The sequence below is a fragment of the Schistocerca cancellata genome, chromosome 4 (assembly GCF_023864275.1).
Source record: "Schistocerca cancellata isolate TAMUIC-IGC-003103 chromosome 4, iqSchCanc2.1, whole genome shotgun sequence".
Classification (NCBI taxonomy): Eukaryota; Metazoa; Arthropoda; class Insecta; order Orthoptera; family Acrididae; genus Schistocerca; species Schistocerca cancellata.
In genome coordinates this window covers 201,732,997-201,749,593 of record NC_064629.1, presented here as the reverse complement: position 1 = coordinate 201,749,593, position 16,597 = coordinate 201,732,997, and the positions used below count along the sequence as shown (strand labels likewise).

Sequence of the window (16,597 nt, the reverse complement as noted above, 5' to 3'; positions counted from 1 at the left end):
TGGTTAGGCTGTTCCCACACACATCCCTTGGGAGATGAGCTGTGGCTGCTCCTGATGAGTAGTGACTTAAAGTTCTCCTCAACCTCCTGCAATGCTTATGATCTTCACTGGTATATATTGCTCTTTCATAAGCCTGAGTAGCTTTTTGCTATCAACTAAAGCTTCACAGTTTAACTAAGCATCTAGATTGACTACTGGAAGTTCTCACTGATATTGGTGGGACAACAACATCTTCAATGGCAAACAACTGTCCAGAGCACTCATTGTTTGTGTGCTTGTTGGAATAATTACATAAATCTGGAGCTCTGATCTTTGATTGTCTATGACTACTTGTGAAGCCTGCAAGAAGTCCTGTACACATCCTGTTAAAATGACAAATTCGAATGCCTGTGTTCTATCACTGATAATTATTCTTGAAATACATGTTCCTGATGATTGTCCATATTTCCCATTTGCAACCTTCAGTACTATCAATTTTGTAACACAGCTGGTGATGATTTTGTATAACAAATGGTGAATTGACTTGTGCCTGGACAGGATGGCTATTGATGATGGCATTGATGAGATTTCCTGACAGCTTGCTAATTGTCAAGTACAGGCAATTTTCATCTAAGGTGACCTCACCTCCATAGAGGTTTGTCTTGCTTAGTTTTCATGAATTTGGTGTATGGATGAGCAGCTCATACCACTATGAGAGGGTTATTTGGAAAGTAAGGTCTGATGGGGTGTGAAATGGAAACCACTGTGAAAATCAAATGAAGCTTTGCACAGATGCATTGAGCAGTGCCTCTAGTATGCCCAGCAATTGCATCACACTGCTTTTTTCAGTTCTGATCACACAGTGAGCATATAAAGATCCTTAGAACAATAGTGTCTCCCATCAAGTATGAGGGCCTGGTGTGAGATTTCACCTGATGTCATGCAGCCCACATACCATAGCTGTCATGCATTTCCTTCTGCATGACAGTTCTCAGCTGCACTCTGCAGGGGCAATGCAGATGCTCCTGCAGCGTTTTTGATGGGTAGTGTTTGATCCCCACAATAGAGCCCATAATTGACTCTCCCTGAGTTTCATCTCTGCTCACATAAATCACTGGCTATGAAAACAATGTTCTGGCACAGACAATGAGCTGTAGACAAGAGTAGAGAATTGGCAGGAAGCACACACAGTTGCCTTGTATGATGAGGGTATTGGAATGCTGGTACAATACGATGACTAATGTCTAAATTACAGTGGCAACTATGCAGACAAGTAGCTGGAAGGTGTAGCTAACTGTTGCAAATAAAACATTTTTGATTTTCACAGTGGTTTCCATTTTGAGACTGAGCAGGCCTTACTTTCTGAATAGGCCTTGCACAATGAAGGATAATGGAGAGCAACCTCATCCACAGTGCAGTGATGGGCTTTGTCCCATGGATCAACTATACTGCAGTTGACTGGTGTGAATAGGACTACTGTGATGGTTGACATCTTGCAGTGTCATAGTAATAAAACACTTGTTTTTCTTCTCTGCATTAAGATACATCATCTCCAGGGCACCCACAGGGGAAACAGGCTGTCATATTGTCCTCCATCCCCTAAATTTCTGTTCTTCTGTGGGGCATCATACTTGACAGAGGAGTTGGTTGTACCTGTGTTGGTTGGATGCTGGGTTCTCATTGGATAGCTGGAGCATGAGTCCAAGTTTGGAGAGACTGTTCTTCATAGCACATTGGACTGGTGGCTGAGATTTGTCTTAAATATCAATACACCACTTCTTCAACACTCTTTATGACCATCTGATGTGTGGGGTCAACATTCATGGCCACTATCTCTTGTGTAGTCAGCCTGAAATTTCTGGTTGCCATAAATTATCATATCTCTTCACTTACTACCTGGTATATATAAACACACACATATTCACACACACATTGCCACTGTCTCTGGATGATTAGGACCTCAAGTGGCCCGAGACAGTGGTTTGTTTGTGTGTGTGTGTGTGTGTGTGTGTGTGTGTGTGTGTGTGTGTGTGTGTATGTGTGTGTGTGTGTGTGTGTGTGTGTGTGTGTGAGTGAGAGTTGTGCCTTTGTGCTTGTGTGAGTTTTCTACTTTAGAAGAAGGCCTTTCGGTCAAAAGCTCAAATGTATAACAGTCTTTTTTTTGTGCCTTTCTGCAGCTCAACATCTCCTCTACATGGTGGGTAGCAGTCTATTCTATACATAATATTATTGTCATTTCATCATGGATTTTTTATTGTTTGATTTCAAAAATTATTAAAAAAGTCCAGGGAACTGGAGATGTGCAGAATACATAACATCTATGGAAAACAGCAACAACTAATGACATAAATGCATCTATCATCTCAGCAGCGGTAACAGACAATCTCCACGTGATTACAAGACAGCCTGCAGGTGTGAATGGGATCTGCCGAATTGCCGAAGGAGTGGTTCAGTGGATACTACATTTGCAACATATGTCATGCTTTCCACATGTGCTTCATCAACAGCATCATGTCAAAAACTTTCAAAATCAATTCCATATCTCTAGATGGTGTCGACAAAAACTACAAAATGATGTGGCATTTCTGTGCTTGGTTTTGTTTATGGATGAAGTATCATTCACAAATTATGGGCAAATCAGTCTTCACAACATGCATTATTGATCAGCTGAAAATCCACAGTGTCTGAGGGAAGTGGATAAAAATATTTTACTTCAGTCAGTGTATGGTACTGGACTTTCAAGAATCACACCATTGGTCCCTGTTTTATTCTTGGGGCTCTAAATACTCACAAGCATCTACATTTCCTAACAGACATGCTGCTGCAATATGGGAAGATATTCCACAGGAAATAAGGCAATCCTTGCGAAATCAACATGAGGGATGTCCCAAACCAATGCACACTAGTAAAAACAGATCTTCTCAATATAACATTTTGCCTTTTTTGCATCAGTCACTCAGGAAATGCAAAATTACCTGCATACTAAACAAAGTTAACACCTCTGGCATTTTACCTGTGGAGAAAATTAATACAAGAGGTCTACAGGAAAACACTGATGACTCTCTAAGATATGAAATGTCATATAAAATGAGCCCGTTCTACAATAATTCAAATGAAATTTAATGTGCAGTATTGTCAGTCCAGAATCATTTTATGTATCAATAGTCAAGATCAACATATTGAGAGCTTTGCATAAGAGTCATAATAATAAACTGTACCTGAGTTATGTATTTGCTTTCATTTGCTACAGGAGGGTAGACATTTGGGGGGGCCTTGCCTTCTGATGACAGGACAGTGGTTGCAGCACTGTTATCTCTTAAATATTTGATCAAGTTCCTCACATGTTAAATCACTAAAGTCCTCTTCAAAGACTCTGGCCAATGTCACAGAAAAATATATATAGTGTAATTAAAAAAAATTAGGCTAATAATTCAGTTTATACAAAATTTTAAAAATTACTTCCAGACTACAGAAAATTTGCTGTAGTAGCCGTTACAGTTATCTTGATATATTGACTTGTGTGTGTGTGTGTGTGTGTGTGTGTGTGTGTGTATTTATAAGGTATGTCTTAATTGTATGCAATTGTGATGTACTAGATCAGTATGAATATATAGGCCTCAGTCTATTGTACAACACTGATTAGCCGACTAGTTATAAGTGGCAGGGGGGGGGGAGACTGGGGTGCGGGGGGGTGTTGGAGGGGGGGGGGGGGAGTTGACAAACCTTTGGACTATGGCCTACTGATAAAACTGTCGATAATGGAATGAGAGCAGTCTAGCACATGTGAAAATGATCTGGCCTCAACCTTCATTAATCACTGTCCTCACCCATCCAGCCCCCTCCCTGTTCCCATTCCAGCACTACACAGCCATCATTTCCCTGCCACACCCAGTCTTTTAATTTATTTTTATTTCTCTCCTTTCCACTTCTTACCCCCTACCCCTCCGCACCTTCTCTCCTGCCCTCTGACTAAACTGCAACACTTCACTGTCCAATACTCCCACCATACTATCCCTCCCCCTCCCTGCCCCAGCCCTCTCCTTACCCCGACCCAGTTGCCACTCCAATCATGCACTGGTGCTGCTGCTTGCAGTGTGATTTCAGTTCTCTGAGACTGCAGACGTGTGTGCAAGTAGCATTTGCGTGAGTGTGTGTGTGCGTGTGTGTATTTGTGTCTACTGCTGACAAAGGCCTTAATGGACAAAAGCTATAATTGTGTGAGTCTTTTTGTTGTGCCTATCGCGACTCAGCATCTCCAGTATATGGTGAGTAGCAACTTTCCTTCTCTGGTATTGTTACATTCCATCATGGATTTTCCACTGTTTGATTCTATTTATGTTTAATAGACTTGTGACCAAACAGAAATAAAGTCACATATTATTCATCACTTATTCTGTTCAGATGAATCAGTTTTCATGAATAATGATGAGGGGAATAAATGCAACATAGGTATCTGGTACCTGGTAAATCTGCAGTTGTACATCAAGGAAATCAATCAAATGTTTGGCCCTTATTGTTTTTTTTATGCATGTTGGATGGAAAAATGTAGACAAACATTGTAATGCCAAATTACCATCATTGATTGAATATCCCAGCTTCAAGAATGTTAAATTACATTGATGGAAATGCAAAATGTTATACATTGAACATATTGATTGAACATAACCAAACTGATACTCCATTATGAGATTTTCACTTTGCAGCGGAGTGTGCACTGATATGAAACTTCCTGGCAGGTTAAAACTGTGTGCTGGACCGAGACTTTTTTTATACTCCACTATTTACATTTCTGTTTTATATGTTGATTAAAATTTTATCCTTATGTGAGCATATTTTCAGTATTTCCAGTACAGAAAAAAGTCATTCCTGTAGGCAAAAAACAATGTGAGTACATGATGGATATTGGGTTTGTCTAACATTATTGGAAATTTTAAGGTGCAAATTACAACACAGTGTACCCTGATGATGTGTACATAGAACTTATTGCCATATTTTGAACTACGAGGAAGTTGAATCATTGGCATGAGTGATATGGGACAAACTGATAGACTGCATAGATAGTTGGCTGTAGTGCAGTGATTGCAGAACAAATGGTGATGAGGACTTAGTACAACAAGGTGGAAAAAGAATAGGCATGAATTATTCCAGAAAGACTTCACCACAAGAAGATCACAGGTCTGTTTGACTTACTCTGATGAAATCACAGATGAAAACAGCTGAAATTTGAGAACAGATTACAGGCAGAGTTCCACCATAAACCACTCGCAACAGATTACCGGAACCTAGCTGGAGATCTTGAGTTACTATGTGTCATTTACCTACAATACCTCACCACAGAAAACACAGACCTTTATGGTGCTGAGTCTGAGTCATCTTGGACATTGAATGGCATTCAGTGGTGTTCAGCAATGAATCTTGCTACTTTTTGTGGCAGCCATATTGATGAAACTGTGTCTGTTAACGACCTGCTGAAATGTCACAGAAAGTGGCTATTCTCAAGACCCGTACCTCTCCAACTCCTTGAATCAGGATGTAAGTGGCTGTTGGATATGGCTGCTGGTGTGATTTGGTACTTGTTGAAGGGAGGCTGAATGCTCACCAATAAATGACAAGAATGTTAAACACTGTTGTCACATCCTTCATCTCCAGTGTACCAAATGACATATTTCTTCTGGATAATGCAAGACCCTACACTGATGCCTTGAGGAATGTACAGAATGTTGACTGGCCTGCTAGATCACCTCATTTGTCACCCACAGAGCAGGTCTGGGAAGTGATGGGAAGATGTACATTTTAATAGCAGCCTCTAGCCAGCAATCTTCATTAACTGTCACAGCATATGTCCATACATGGCAAAAAATTCTTCAAGATAACATTTGGAGGCTGTTTGCTCCCATGACACATTGAATAAAAGAAGGCAGCTCGCACCTCATACTGGTGATGATGGACATCAGTTTCAAATGGAATGAAAGTTTTATTATGATGAACATATACACAAAGTTTGATAAATATTGGAGAGATACTTCACATTGTGTAACACCTTCAATTCCTATTAGTGTAGGTGTATCTGACATGAAAGTTGGCAGAATATTACCCATGGAAACCACAGGTGGTATTAAATTGCATTTATAATGGTTGTTGGATTGGAAAGGTGGTACAACTAATTGGCTTGCTAGATTACCAGATGTTTCTCCTCTGGATTTCTTTTTCTGGGATTTCTTAAAAGGGAAAGTTAACGAACAAATACCAATAACTTTAAAAGCCTGTTTGTATTGCAGGTTTTTTTTTATGAAGATGTCTTACATTCTTCTACTTCCATCAAATCTGGTGAAGTAATATATCGCACATTATATTAAATTACTAAATACAAACCACTACTTTGTTTTTCAAATCAATCTACTTACAGTTTGCTTGTTTTTGCCCAATGCAGCTCGCTGCGGACTTTCTGCAGGCGCAGTTGATGGAAGAAGCTCTGCTGGTCTGTTGCAGGGTTTGCACACTCTGCAGAGAGGCAACCATCAGCAACACCTCCAGACATGTTGCCCTACCCACAAGCCCACATTTCACAGGTATACTACTGCTGAGTCAAAAAATGTGAATAACAGTTTAAAATACAGACAAAAAATTTAACTAAGTTCAAGTTAGATATCACTCTTTTTTTTAAAACTAAAAGCAGCATATTTCAGTAATTTTGTCTGTTGAGATGAGTGGTATGACACCTGAGCTAATGCTACTAAAACACTGTAGATAAAAAGGTTTAAAATGAACATAGCTAAAGAAAGACTGTAAAGGTCTCACAGAAATCATAATGTGACATGTTTTAATACAGTGGCACTCCTGAATTTGGTACTGTCTTATTGGTGATACAAAGGGGCCAGTATTTCCAATGTGAAATTTTTTGATCATACAATGACATGATGGATGTTAGAGATTACACTAATCACTTACTGAAAGTTAAATATAAATTTAAAATTGTTGTCTACACCACCAAAACAATTATTAAAAATGTGTATTCAAATTTATAAAATAGCTAGTACTTTCATTAAGAGCTTTTAATACTTGGAAGTACAGATGTACTGTGAGAAATTTTATGAAATCCTGCAGGGTGCAGGGGAAAGAGAAACAGAAGTCTACAAAACATTAGGTGATTCTAATTTTTTCAGTCTTCACAAACTAAATGCTTTTGTTGCAAGATATTAGACATTAGCAAATGTCACTCACTTAATGATAAAAGAACATCTTGTGGAAACAAAGAAATAAAAAATTGATGATACTTAGACCCTACTACTTTGGTGAGATTGTTTAAAATGTATGTTTAAACTGTAAAAGTGATGATGTTTCAGTATTTAATTGTTACAGAGAACCTGAGTCCACTATGGTCTTTTTTATGTGACCAAACTGAAATTCACCAGAAATGAGATAAGGAGACCAAGGAAAATCCAACTGAAGGAGGGGTGGATGGTGATTTTTATGCTTATTCTCCTCCTGGGAAGGAGTTTAGTCTTTTAACCACTATTTCACTGTTGTTGGTGACATTGTAAGGACAATACAGTGAAACCACACTTTTGTATTTTTCAATGAACTTTGTGTGAATTATGGAAAAATGTAAATTTTGTGAAATTACTGTTTCAGGAAAAACTTTATAAAACATCAATAAACAATGATTTTATTATTATCTATGAGTAAGTCCATTATGACTATGTGAAGTACTTAGAGGTGGGCATTTACCTTCGTTTTTGCCCACATTTCTTTCATTCTCTTCCTGTGGGCTTCTTTACTCTCTTCAGAACATGTTGTTCCAGTCTTCTTCTTTGGACCTGAGGATTTAATGGTTTTGGACATTTCTGGTTCTATTTTTGTCAGTTTCAGATCAGTTTTGATCTCACTAATCTGTTTCATTGTGTCCATTTTGGCTTTGCACTTATTGATAAAAAAATCAACTATTTGTTTTATATCTCCACGTCTATCTTTAAACAGGGTGGTTGTGGGACCTCAGCAGTTCTCTACAAAATGTCAAATCACAATGCCTTCAGCTATCTAAATTTCCAGTTTTATTCTATTTTTGTTACCAGTTTGAGCATTACACTACGCCATCTTGAGGCACCTGACTGACGTATTGGAAGAATCCCACCTCTTGGACAATCAAAATATGTGCCAGCATACAGTCACTGGTATAGTAGACTTCTTTATAACACAGAAATCCTTTAGATCATCACTTGCAGTCTATGATCGAGGGGATCACTATGTTAAAGAGAAGTCTATGGACAACAGTGACTGTAAGCTTGCCCCTATTTTGATTATACAAGAGGTGGGATTCTTTCTAAGCATCAGTCAGGGTGCCTGAAGATATGATAGTTTAAAGCTGAAAGTGGTTGCAAAATTAAAATAAAACTGGAAATTTAGACCTGTTGTAAGTCTGGTTTCATACTTTCAATGTGTCCATAGAATTGTAACCTGTGTTTTCTAATGCTGCTATGGATATCTGCATATTATTTGATTTGCTGATTGCTTTTGAGTCACTACTGTTCATCTACAAGTTTTCAGCCTAGAATTTTTCTTGAATTTGGGTTCCTCTGAGAAAGAGGAATGTCTTTTTTTCTGTTTCTGCTCTACAGAGGGATTCTGGTTCAATTACTGCCTTGTAATATCTTTGTTTTGTGTGCTTAGAGAGACATTTCTTGTTATAGAAATTGTGGGTATATAGTACATATTTTTCATCTTCTAGCATCTAATTTCATTTGTTTTTGTTTTGATTCCATTTTCCTGAATGGTTACACTGAGATATTTAAATTGTGGAACTCCTTTAATTTTGCAATATTCCACCTCTATGAGTTTTGGTGCTTCTTGTTGCAGGTTATGTACTCTTTCTTTCCAAAAGACATCTGCAGAGCATTTTTTATGCAGTTTCCTTCAAGAGTCCAATCTGATTTCAGACTGGTGAAATGTCATAAGTTAATATTGCTAAATCGTTTGCAAATTTTAGGCAACACAAGGTGTGGTCTCTCAGACTGTGCGAGAATTTTTGCACTTGCTCTCCAAAGTAAATTGTCATGGAGTGCTTCTATGCTCCACCTACTCCTTAAATTGCCAACTCTATGGTGTCTTTAAGTTTCCCTTGATATGTTGGTGAAAATACATGTTTAAATCTGGAGGTATGCATAAAACATCATCCGAAATTGCGCTAAACTCATTCTCTGAAAATTATTTCGAGCAGTTAGTTAATGAGCCCATGTGAATAGTAAACATACATGAAAACACACTTGACCTCTTAGCAACAAATAATCCTGCGCTAATAATGAGCATCAAAAAAGATACAGGGATTACTGAACACAGGGTTGCTGTAGTGAGACGGAATATTGTCACTGCGAAATCCTCCAAAATAAATGAAAAGTATACCTATTCAAAAAACGGATAAAAATTCACTTGATGCCTTCCTGAGAGATAATCTCCACTTCTTCCAAATTAACAATGGAAGTGAAAAGCAGCTGTGGCTTGAATTCAAAGAAATAGTATTGACAGCAGTTGAGAGATTTATACCAAATAAATTAACAAATGATGGAGCTGACTTCTCTTGGTACACAAAACAGGTCAGAAAGCTGTTGCAGAGAAAATGAAAACAGCATGTCAAATTTAAATGAATGCAAAATCTCCAAGACTGATGATCTTTTACAGAAGCTTGAAATTTAGCATGGACTTAAATGTGAGATGCTTTCTATAACAAAACTTTGTCTTGAAACTGGGCAGAAAATGCAAAGAGATGCTGGTCATGTGTGAAGCATGCTAGTGGCAAGACACAGTCAATGCCTTTGTGGGAGCCTCGAACAGCAGCACAAAAATTGCAGACAACACAGTCAACGGGTCGACATTCATCCGTGCGCCCCCCTGCGCAAAAGTACTGTTAGGCCAAAGCACGGCAATGATGTGGTACCAATTGGCATGCGAGACACAGAGTGACACCAGTGCGAGCATGCCACTGTTACTCAGTGGGTGTCTGCACTGTTCTGCGATCCCACCAGCCATGGTCCATGTGGGTCGAGCGCACTCCCCACCATCACATACAAAATCAGACAGCCATCGCATGTTCACTATATTTCTCGCACCCGCAAATGAAATGGCATCCACAAGAAGAGAGATCATTTGCACCAGCCAGACACACATACATTGTATTCTGTGGCCATGAGTCTGTACTGCATGCTTGATAACTGGGGAGTGTATACCCTCTGGGATCAGTGTTTGAGCTGTTCACAACTGTCACACAATCGCCCACATGTAATTATTGTAATTATTATAACTTTTCAGTGTACATATTTTGCTGTGAATAAATGTGTTTTGCATATGTATTTAATTACTATCATATATGCCTACAGTTTGACTAAGTGCATGAGTGCAGCAGTAAGCCAGTCCACTATACAACAGGTTTGAAAGCAGCAATGAGCTATATGTTGCTTGCTTCACCTTCTCTGCACAATTACAATGGAAATACTATAAACAACAGTACTGCCAAAATGGAGTTACTAAACACAGCCTTCCAAAATTCCTTCACCAAGGAAGATGAACTAAATATTCCAGAATTTGAATCAAGAACAGCTGCCAACATGAGTAACTTAGAAGTAGATATCCTCAGAGTAGTGAAGCAACTTAAATTACTCAATAAAAGCAAGTATTCCAGTCCAGGCTGTATTCCAATTAGGTTCTTTTCAGAGTAAGCTGATGCAATAGCTCCATGCTTACCAATCATAAATAATCACTTGGTCGATGAAAGCTCCATACACAAAGACTGCAAGGATGCACATGCCACACCAATATTCAACAAAGATAGTAGGAGCAATCCACTAAATCACAGGCCCATATAGTTAATGTTGATATGCAGCAGGATTTTGGAACATAAGTTGTGTTTGAACATTATTATTGTTTATTGACACATAGTCAACATGGGTTTAGAAAACATCATTCTTGTGAAACACAACTAGCCCTTTACTCACATGAGGTGTTGAGTGCTATTGACATTTCCAGAAGGCTTTTGACTCTGTACCACACAAGTAGCTTGTAATCAAATTGCTTGCTTATGGAATATCATCTCAGTTATGTGACTGTATTCATGATTTCCTGTCAGATAGGTCACAGTTCACTGTAATTGATGGAAAGTCATCGAGTAAATCATAAGTGATTTCTGGCATTCCAGAAGGTAGTTTTATGGGCCCTATTCTGTTCTTTATCTATTAAAGCACTTAGGAGACAATCTGAGTAGCCGTCTTAGGTTGTTTGCACATGATGGTGTTGTTTATTGTCTAGTAAAGTCATCAGAAGATCAAAACAAATTGCTAAACAGTTTAGAAAAGATATCTATATGGAGAAAAATTTGCAACTGACCCTAAATAATGAAAAGTGTGAGGTTATCTACATGGGTGCTAAAAGGAATCCATTAAACTTTGGCTACATGATGAATCAGTCAAATCTAAAGGCTGTAAATTCAACTAAATACCTACAAGTGACAATTATGAACAATGTAAATTGGAAGGAACACATAAAAAATGTTGCGGGAAAGGAAAACCAAAGACTATTGTGACATTGCCTGCTTTTTCTTTCTCATTGATTGTCCTCGGTGTTGACATACTGTGTTGCTACATTGGCCGAAAAATGGGGGGGGGGGGGGGGGGTGGAAGTTAAACACTGACTACTTTAAATGATGTAACCGACAGGTGCACATTTGCGTTTCACAGTTTTTTACTTTCACTGTTCACAACACCTCAATAATACACAGCTATATGGACAGTGGGCTATTGTTTAACTTTTGATAAGTCTCATTAATAGGTTGCAAGCAAATGTCAACATACTGCTACAATAGTTTACTGTTGAAAGTCAAAGAACAGTTAAAACCTAACCGCACAGTTCTTATTGCATAATACGGCAAGTATTGAACAGACACTGTAGTTATTTTAGCACATGGCCTATTACACTTATTTCACAGTTAAATGGATGCACTGTTGTTGTAACCAATATGGGTTTCTCATCTGAAAATCGGGCGTGGACTGACTGTCTTGAGCCCAAAGACTGGGCCTTTATGTATCATCACAACAATAGGTGCTGAAACTACACATTGTTTGATATTTAAGTTGCATAAATTACAATTAAAACAGAAATCATTCAATTAACTGAATACATCAAAAAATTGGTTCTTTTTAACAGTTTCTCCTACTACAAGGGTTAGTCCTAATTATTTGTTTAAATGATGAAATTATCTGATATAGTTACACAAACAATACTTTTGATAAAACTGGTAATTACTTTGGAATTAATTAAGAGCTGGCTCTGCTAACATGTTTTCGAATAGAGCCAAATAGATCCTTTAAGAATACTATTAGTTGTTCCTCCAAATGTTTATAACTAGTAGAGAATTTGTATTTGTTTATAAGTCATCAATAGAATTTAAGTTACAAAACAATTACTGATTTCACCCTATAACAAAAGATATTAACAAGGAATAGTCAAAATAAATCAGAAAATCAATTACATACATCAAACTAAGGACAAAATTAGATCTGGTGTTATATTCTTTAAAACTGAGGGCCAACCTTTCTCTTTTATGGAAATGGAGATTATATTCATGTATGTTAATAGTAATTAGTCAAAAATGAAAAAATGAATTTTAAGGAGGCAAATGGCAAAACAAGAGGCGAAGTAAAAATATCCCAGCTTGCTTCACCACACTGTGGCAAAAATGTAACTGATCTAATAAAGAGACTGCATACACTATGCTTGTCCACCTCTTTTGGAGTACAGTGTGGGATCCTTATCAGAGTACATAGGGAAAGTTCAAAGATGAAGTTCAAAGATGAGCAGCATGTTTTGTATTAGTGCAAAGTAGGGGAGAGAGTGTCACTGATACGATACAAGATTTGAGGTGGACATCATTAACACGAAGTTGTTTTTCATTGTGGTGGAATCTTCTCATTAAATTTCAATCACCAACTTTCTCCTCCAAATGCAAAAAAATTTTGATGCAAACCTACATAATGACAAATGATCATCATAATAAAATAAGGGAAATCAGAGCGTGCACAGAAAGACGTAGGTGTTCACTTTCTCCGTGCGAGGGTCGAGATTGGAATAACAGAAAATTATTTTTATAACAGAAAATTGTTGTTAAGGTTAAGGAAAATTATTGTTAAGTTTAACAGAAAATTATTTTTAAGTGCCTTTGCAATGCACTTAAGTGTGATTTGCAGAGTAACCATGATGGTGTAGCTGTAGCGGTAGCTGTAGATGTGGTTGTCTATAATGTTGGTTGCATTATCACCTTTTTTGTTTGTTGCTGACATGTTTTATTGACACATGCTGGGGTCTTCTAGACCACACAACATGAACTACATACCTGGTTTCATAATATAGTACAAAATGTTTTTATGGAAATGTGTCAAATGTAAGTATCCTAAGTTTGATGAGGTTGTTAGTTGGTGAATAGAGGAACATGGCAGTGATATAGATCACAAAATAGATAAGACAACAATGTTGCAATAGTTAGTGATCACAGTTCTGCTGGTGAACAAGAGTATCATTCAGTGGATGAACTTCAGGACAGTGGTGTTGGTTATCTTCCTGATTCTCAAATAAAATACTTAAAGTGTTAGTTAACACCAATGTGTTCTGGGTGGTGGCAAAGGAAGTTGTAGAAGCAGTGAATGCCAATTTTGGAGATTTTCCTTGTGGTACTGGGTGCAATTTTTATGTGCAAGTTTAAACCCTGGAATTGGGACACATTCCAAAAGGAGAACAAAAAGTGTGTGTCAGTTGTGACTACTTAAATATCATTGCTGCTTGTTGCATATATTTAAGCTGTGCTATTAGGAGCATAACCACAGCTCTTGTTTATCATTACCAACATTACATACATTTGGGCTATTACTGAAATTTAGCCCAACCCCACAATTTGTTTGGTAACCTAACTAGAAACTACACTAAACACAATATAATGTTGTGAGTTTGGTACCATTAAGAGACAAAGCACTAGTGACATTAATTGATCTGACTTTTAATGACTCGTACCACTTCAGACCTAAGGTGTCCAGGGCTCAAGAAAATGGTGAGAAGTTTGTAGCTATGACAATGCAAAACGTAAGTGCAAATTGACATTGCGAACATTCAAAAGTTTGAATGGACTGATAAAAAATATTGTAAACTGTGGACAGACATTACTTCTGGGAACATAGAAGCAATGCATTTGAAAGTAAGCCAGTCTACACTGAATTTGAAATGTAAGCCAGTTACTCAGAAATGAGGGGTGAATTGTGGCAAATCTCATGATCAAAGATGCTTAATAATAAAGAATAGGGATTTGTGATGCACACATGTACATTCACTATTTTTGAGTTAAATAACTGTACAGAGATTAGAATACATACAAAAACAATTGTTGGCACTGTTTGTAGGTGCTACTCTGAAATGAAAAGACCAGCATCAGGAGGGAATCATGGTAGACCACTTGAAATCAGACTGAAGATTGAAGAAAAAAAAAGAAAAGAAAAAACTGGCTATTTCCAAGTAATACTGAAACATAAATTAATCTATGCCTTTCATAATGTTTGAAGAGTGTTTTTACAGGGAGAAAGAGTCATGACATAAAAGAAAAATAGGTTAAGATAGAGAAGGGTTGGAATGAAGCAGAGCTCACTACAAAGTTCTGATGAAGAAATTGAAACATAGGTTTTCATTTAAGTGATAGTTTACCTTGCTCCAGTTGTATCAGCAAACACTGAGTAGAAGCTTCTTCTCTATCTCAGACAATGTTGACAATAATTTCTGAGTTTTAGTTTGAATAAAATATATGTGAATATTTTGAGTAATTTTAGATTTATTTAGCTTCCAAGTGTCAGATATTTCTATCAAAACAGGCAAAGATGCTATAGTTTCATTAGGAACTTACCTGTTCGGGGGATGGGGTATCACTTGGGATGTCTGTGTCTTCTTCCTCAAGTAATGGCTCCAGTCGTCGTCTTGGAGGGAATGATCTGCTGCTGGTGCTTGCTAAAGGTGGTGTTGCTAGTAACTCATCCATCATCAATTCAGTGTCTTCCTCTGCTGTTTCTATGGATATTGAATCAGCTGGTGTTTCATGCTGCTAAAAGAATAACATTATACTCTAAAAACATCCACAAAAATGTTCCACTAGTTGAACATTAAATATAAATAAAAGCAATCATAGCACAGATTTTTAATAATGCAAAAATATTAACATATGAGGGGAAGGAAAACAGTGGAATCTTTTGGTCTGTATTATTCATAAGGCAAATTATAAGGAACTTATGTTTTGTCACAGGAAAATATCTATGCAAAATCATCTCATAAAATGTCATAGGTTACACAAATATCATAATTATGGACATCATACAACAGAACATGTTTTCATATCTGGAAATCTACATTTCTGTGTCAAAAGTAAATAAACTGTGTACTGCAGTTTGCATTCCGCATAAATTATACAACTTTATAATGTTGATTAAAACTGTCGAAGGATACGTTGGCCTATCTCTGTAGCTCAGTGGTCAGTATGTGTGACTTCTATATGGAGGGCCTGAGTTCAACTCCTGGTACTGCCAGCAATTTTTCCTTTATGGGAGGACTGGAACAGAGTGCTCTCAAACTCATGATGACAACTGAGTAGTTACAAGTGAGAAGTAGTTGCTCCAAGGTCTGGGAAGCTCGCATCAGCTGGGGAGTGGTATGCCAACCCAGTGACCCTCCATACTACATCACAGTGATATCACTGGCAGAGGATGACTCGGTGGCTGGTTGGTACTAAATGACCCAACAGGGCCAGTGCATTGAGCTTTAGCCTTAGTGTATATATTATCATAGTGGGTCTGAAGAAATGGCTCCTTCTAACCGTATACTGAAGTGTGATGCAGGTAACTGTTATTATGAGGGTCATTTCAAAAGTTCTGCACACTATAAGATAGAATTAATGAAAATAATTTACTTCATAAAATACCTTTGCAGGTCTTCAGTATAAACTCCATTCTTACTTATGACAGCTTCCCAACATTTTAATGACTTCTGCATTCGGGATACAGCACCTTCGTTGTTGAGCTGTCTGATTACTTGGGTCACCTCACTCAAAGCTTCATCAATATCAAAATGTTTTCCAGGGAGTTGTTCCTTCAATTTTGGAAACAGATCAAAGACTGGTGGATTCTTGTCAGTACTGTATGGTGGGTGCAGAAGTATTTTCCATCCATCCACATTGGTTGAGTGTTTCTCTCACTGGTACTGCAATATGTGGTCTTGCATTATTGTGGAAAATGAGGACACCAGCTGCAAGCATATCTGGCCTTCTTTGACAAATTTTGAGGCACAAAACATTTTGCAGAATCAGCTTGTAGTACGTGCCTGTTACAGAATTCCCCCTGGGGCACTCTATTTGTAGTTGTGACTCCATTCGTGTTGTATGCAACTCAGTAGTCATTAGACATCATGAGAGAGCAGAACGGGGTACTTTGCGGAACTCATGGTCTTCAAATGTGGTCAGGTGATTGGGAGTCACTTGTGTCATACATCTGTACGTGAGATTTCCACATTCCTAAACATCCCTAGGTCCACTCTTTCTGATGTGATAGTGAAGTGA

The 16,597-nt window shown here is 37.8% G+C and overlaps 1 protein-coding gene across 1 annotated transcript in view; it reads right to left on the bottom strand.

The window, feature by feature from the left end:
• LOC126183531 (uncharacterized) overlaps positions 1–16,597 on the bottom strand; it is a 1,031,760-nt gene that overhangs the window by 60,430 nt on the left and 954,733 nt on the right. Inside the window, exons 21-22 of the mRNA XM_049925600.1 lie at positions 14,900–15,094; positions 6,384–6,523 (exon numbers count right to left, since the gene is read on the bottom strand). Of these exons, the coding sequence (XP_049781557.1) occupies positions 6,384–6,523; positions 14,900–15,094 (335 nt within the window). The remainder of the gene's footprint in view (positions 1–6,383; positions 6,524–14,899; positions 15,095–16,597) is intronic.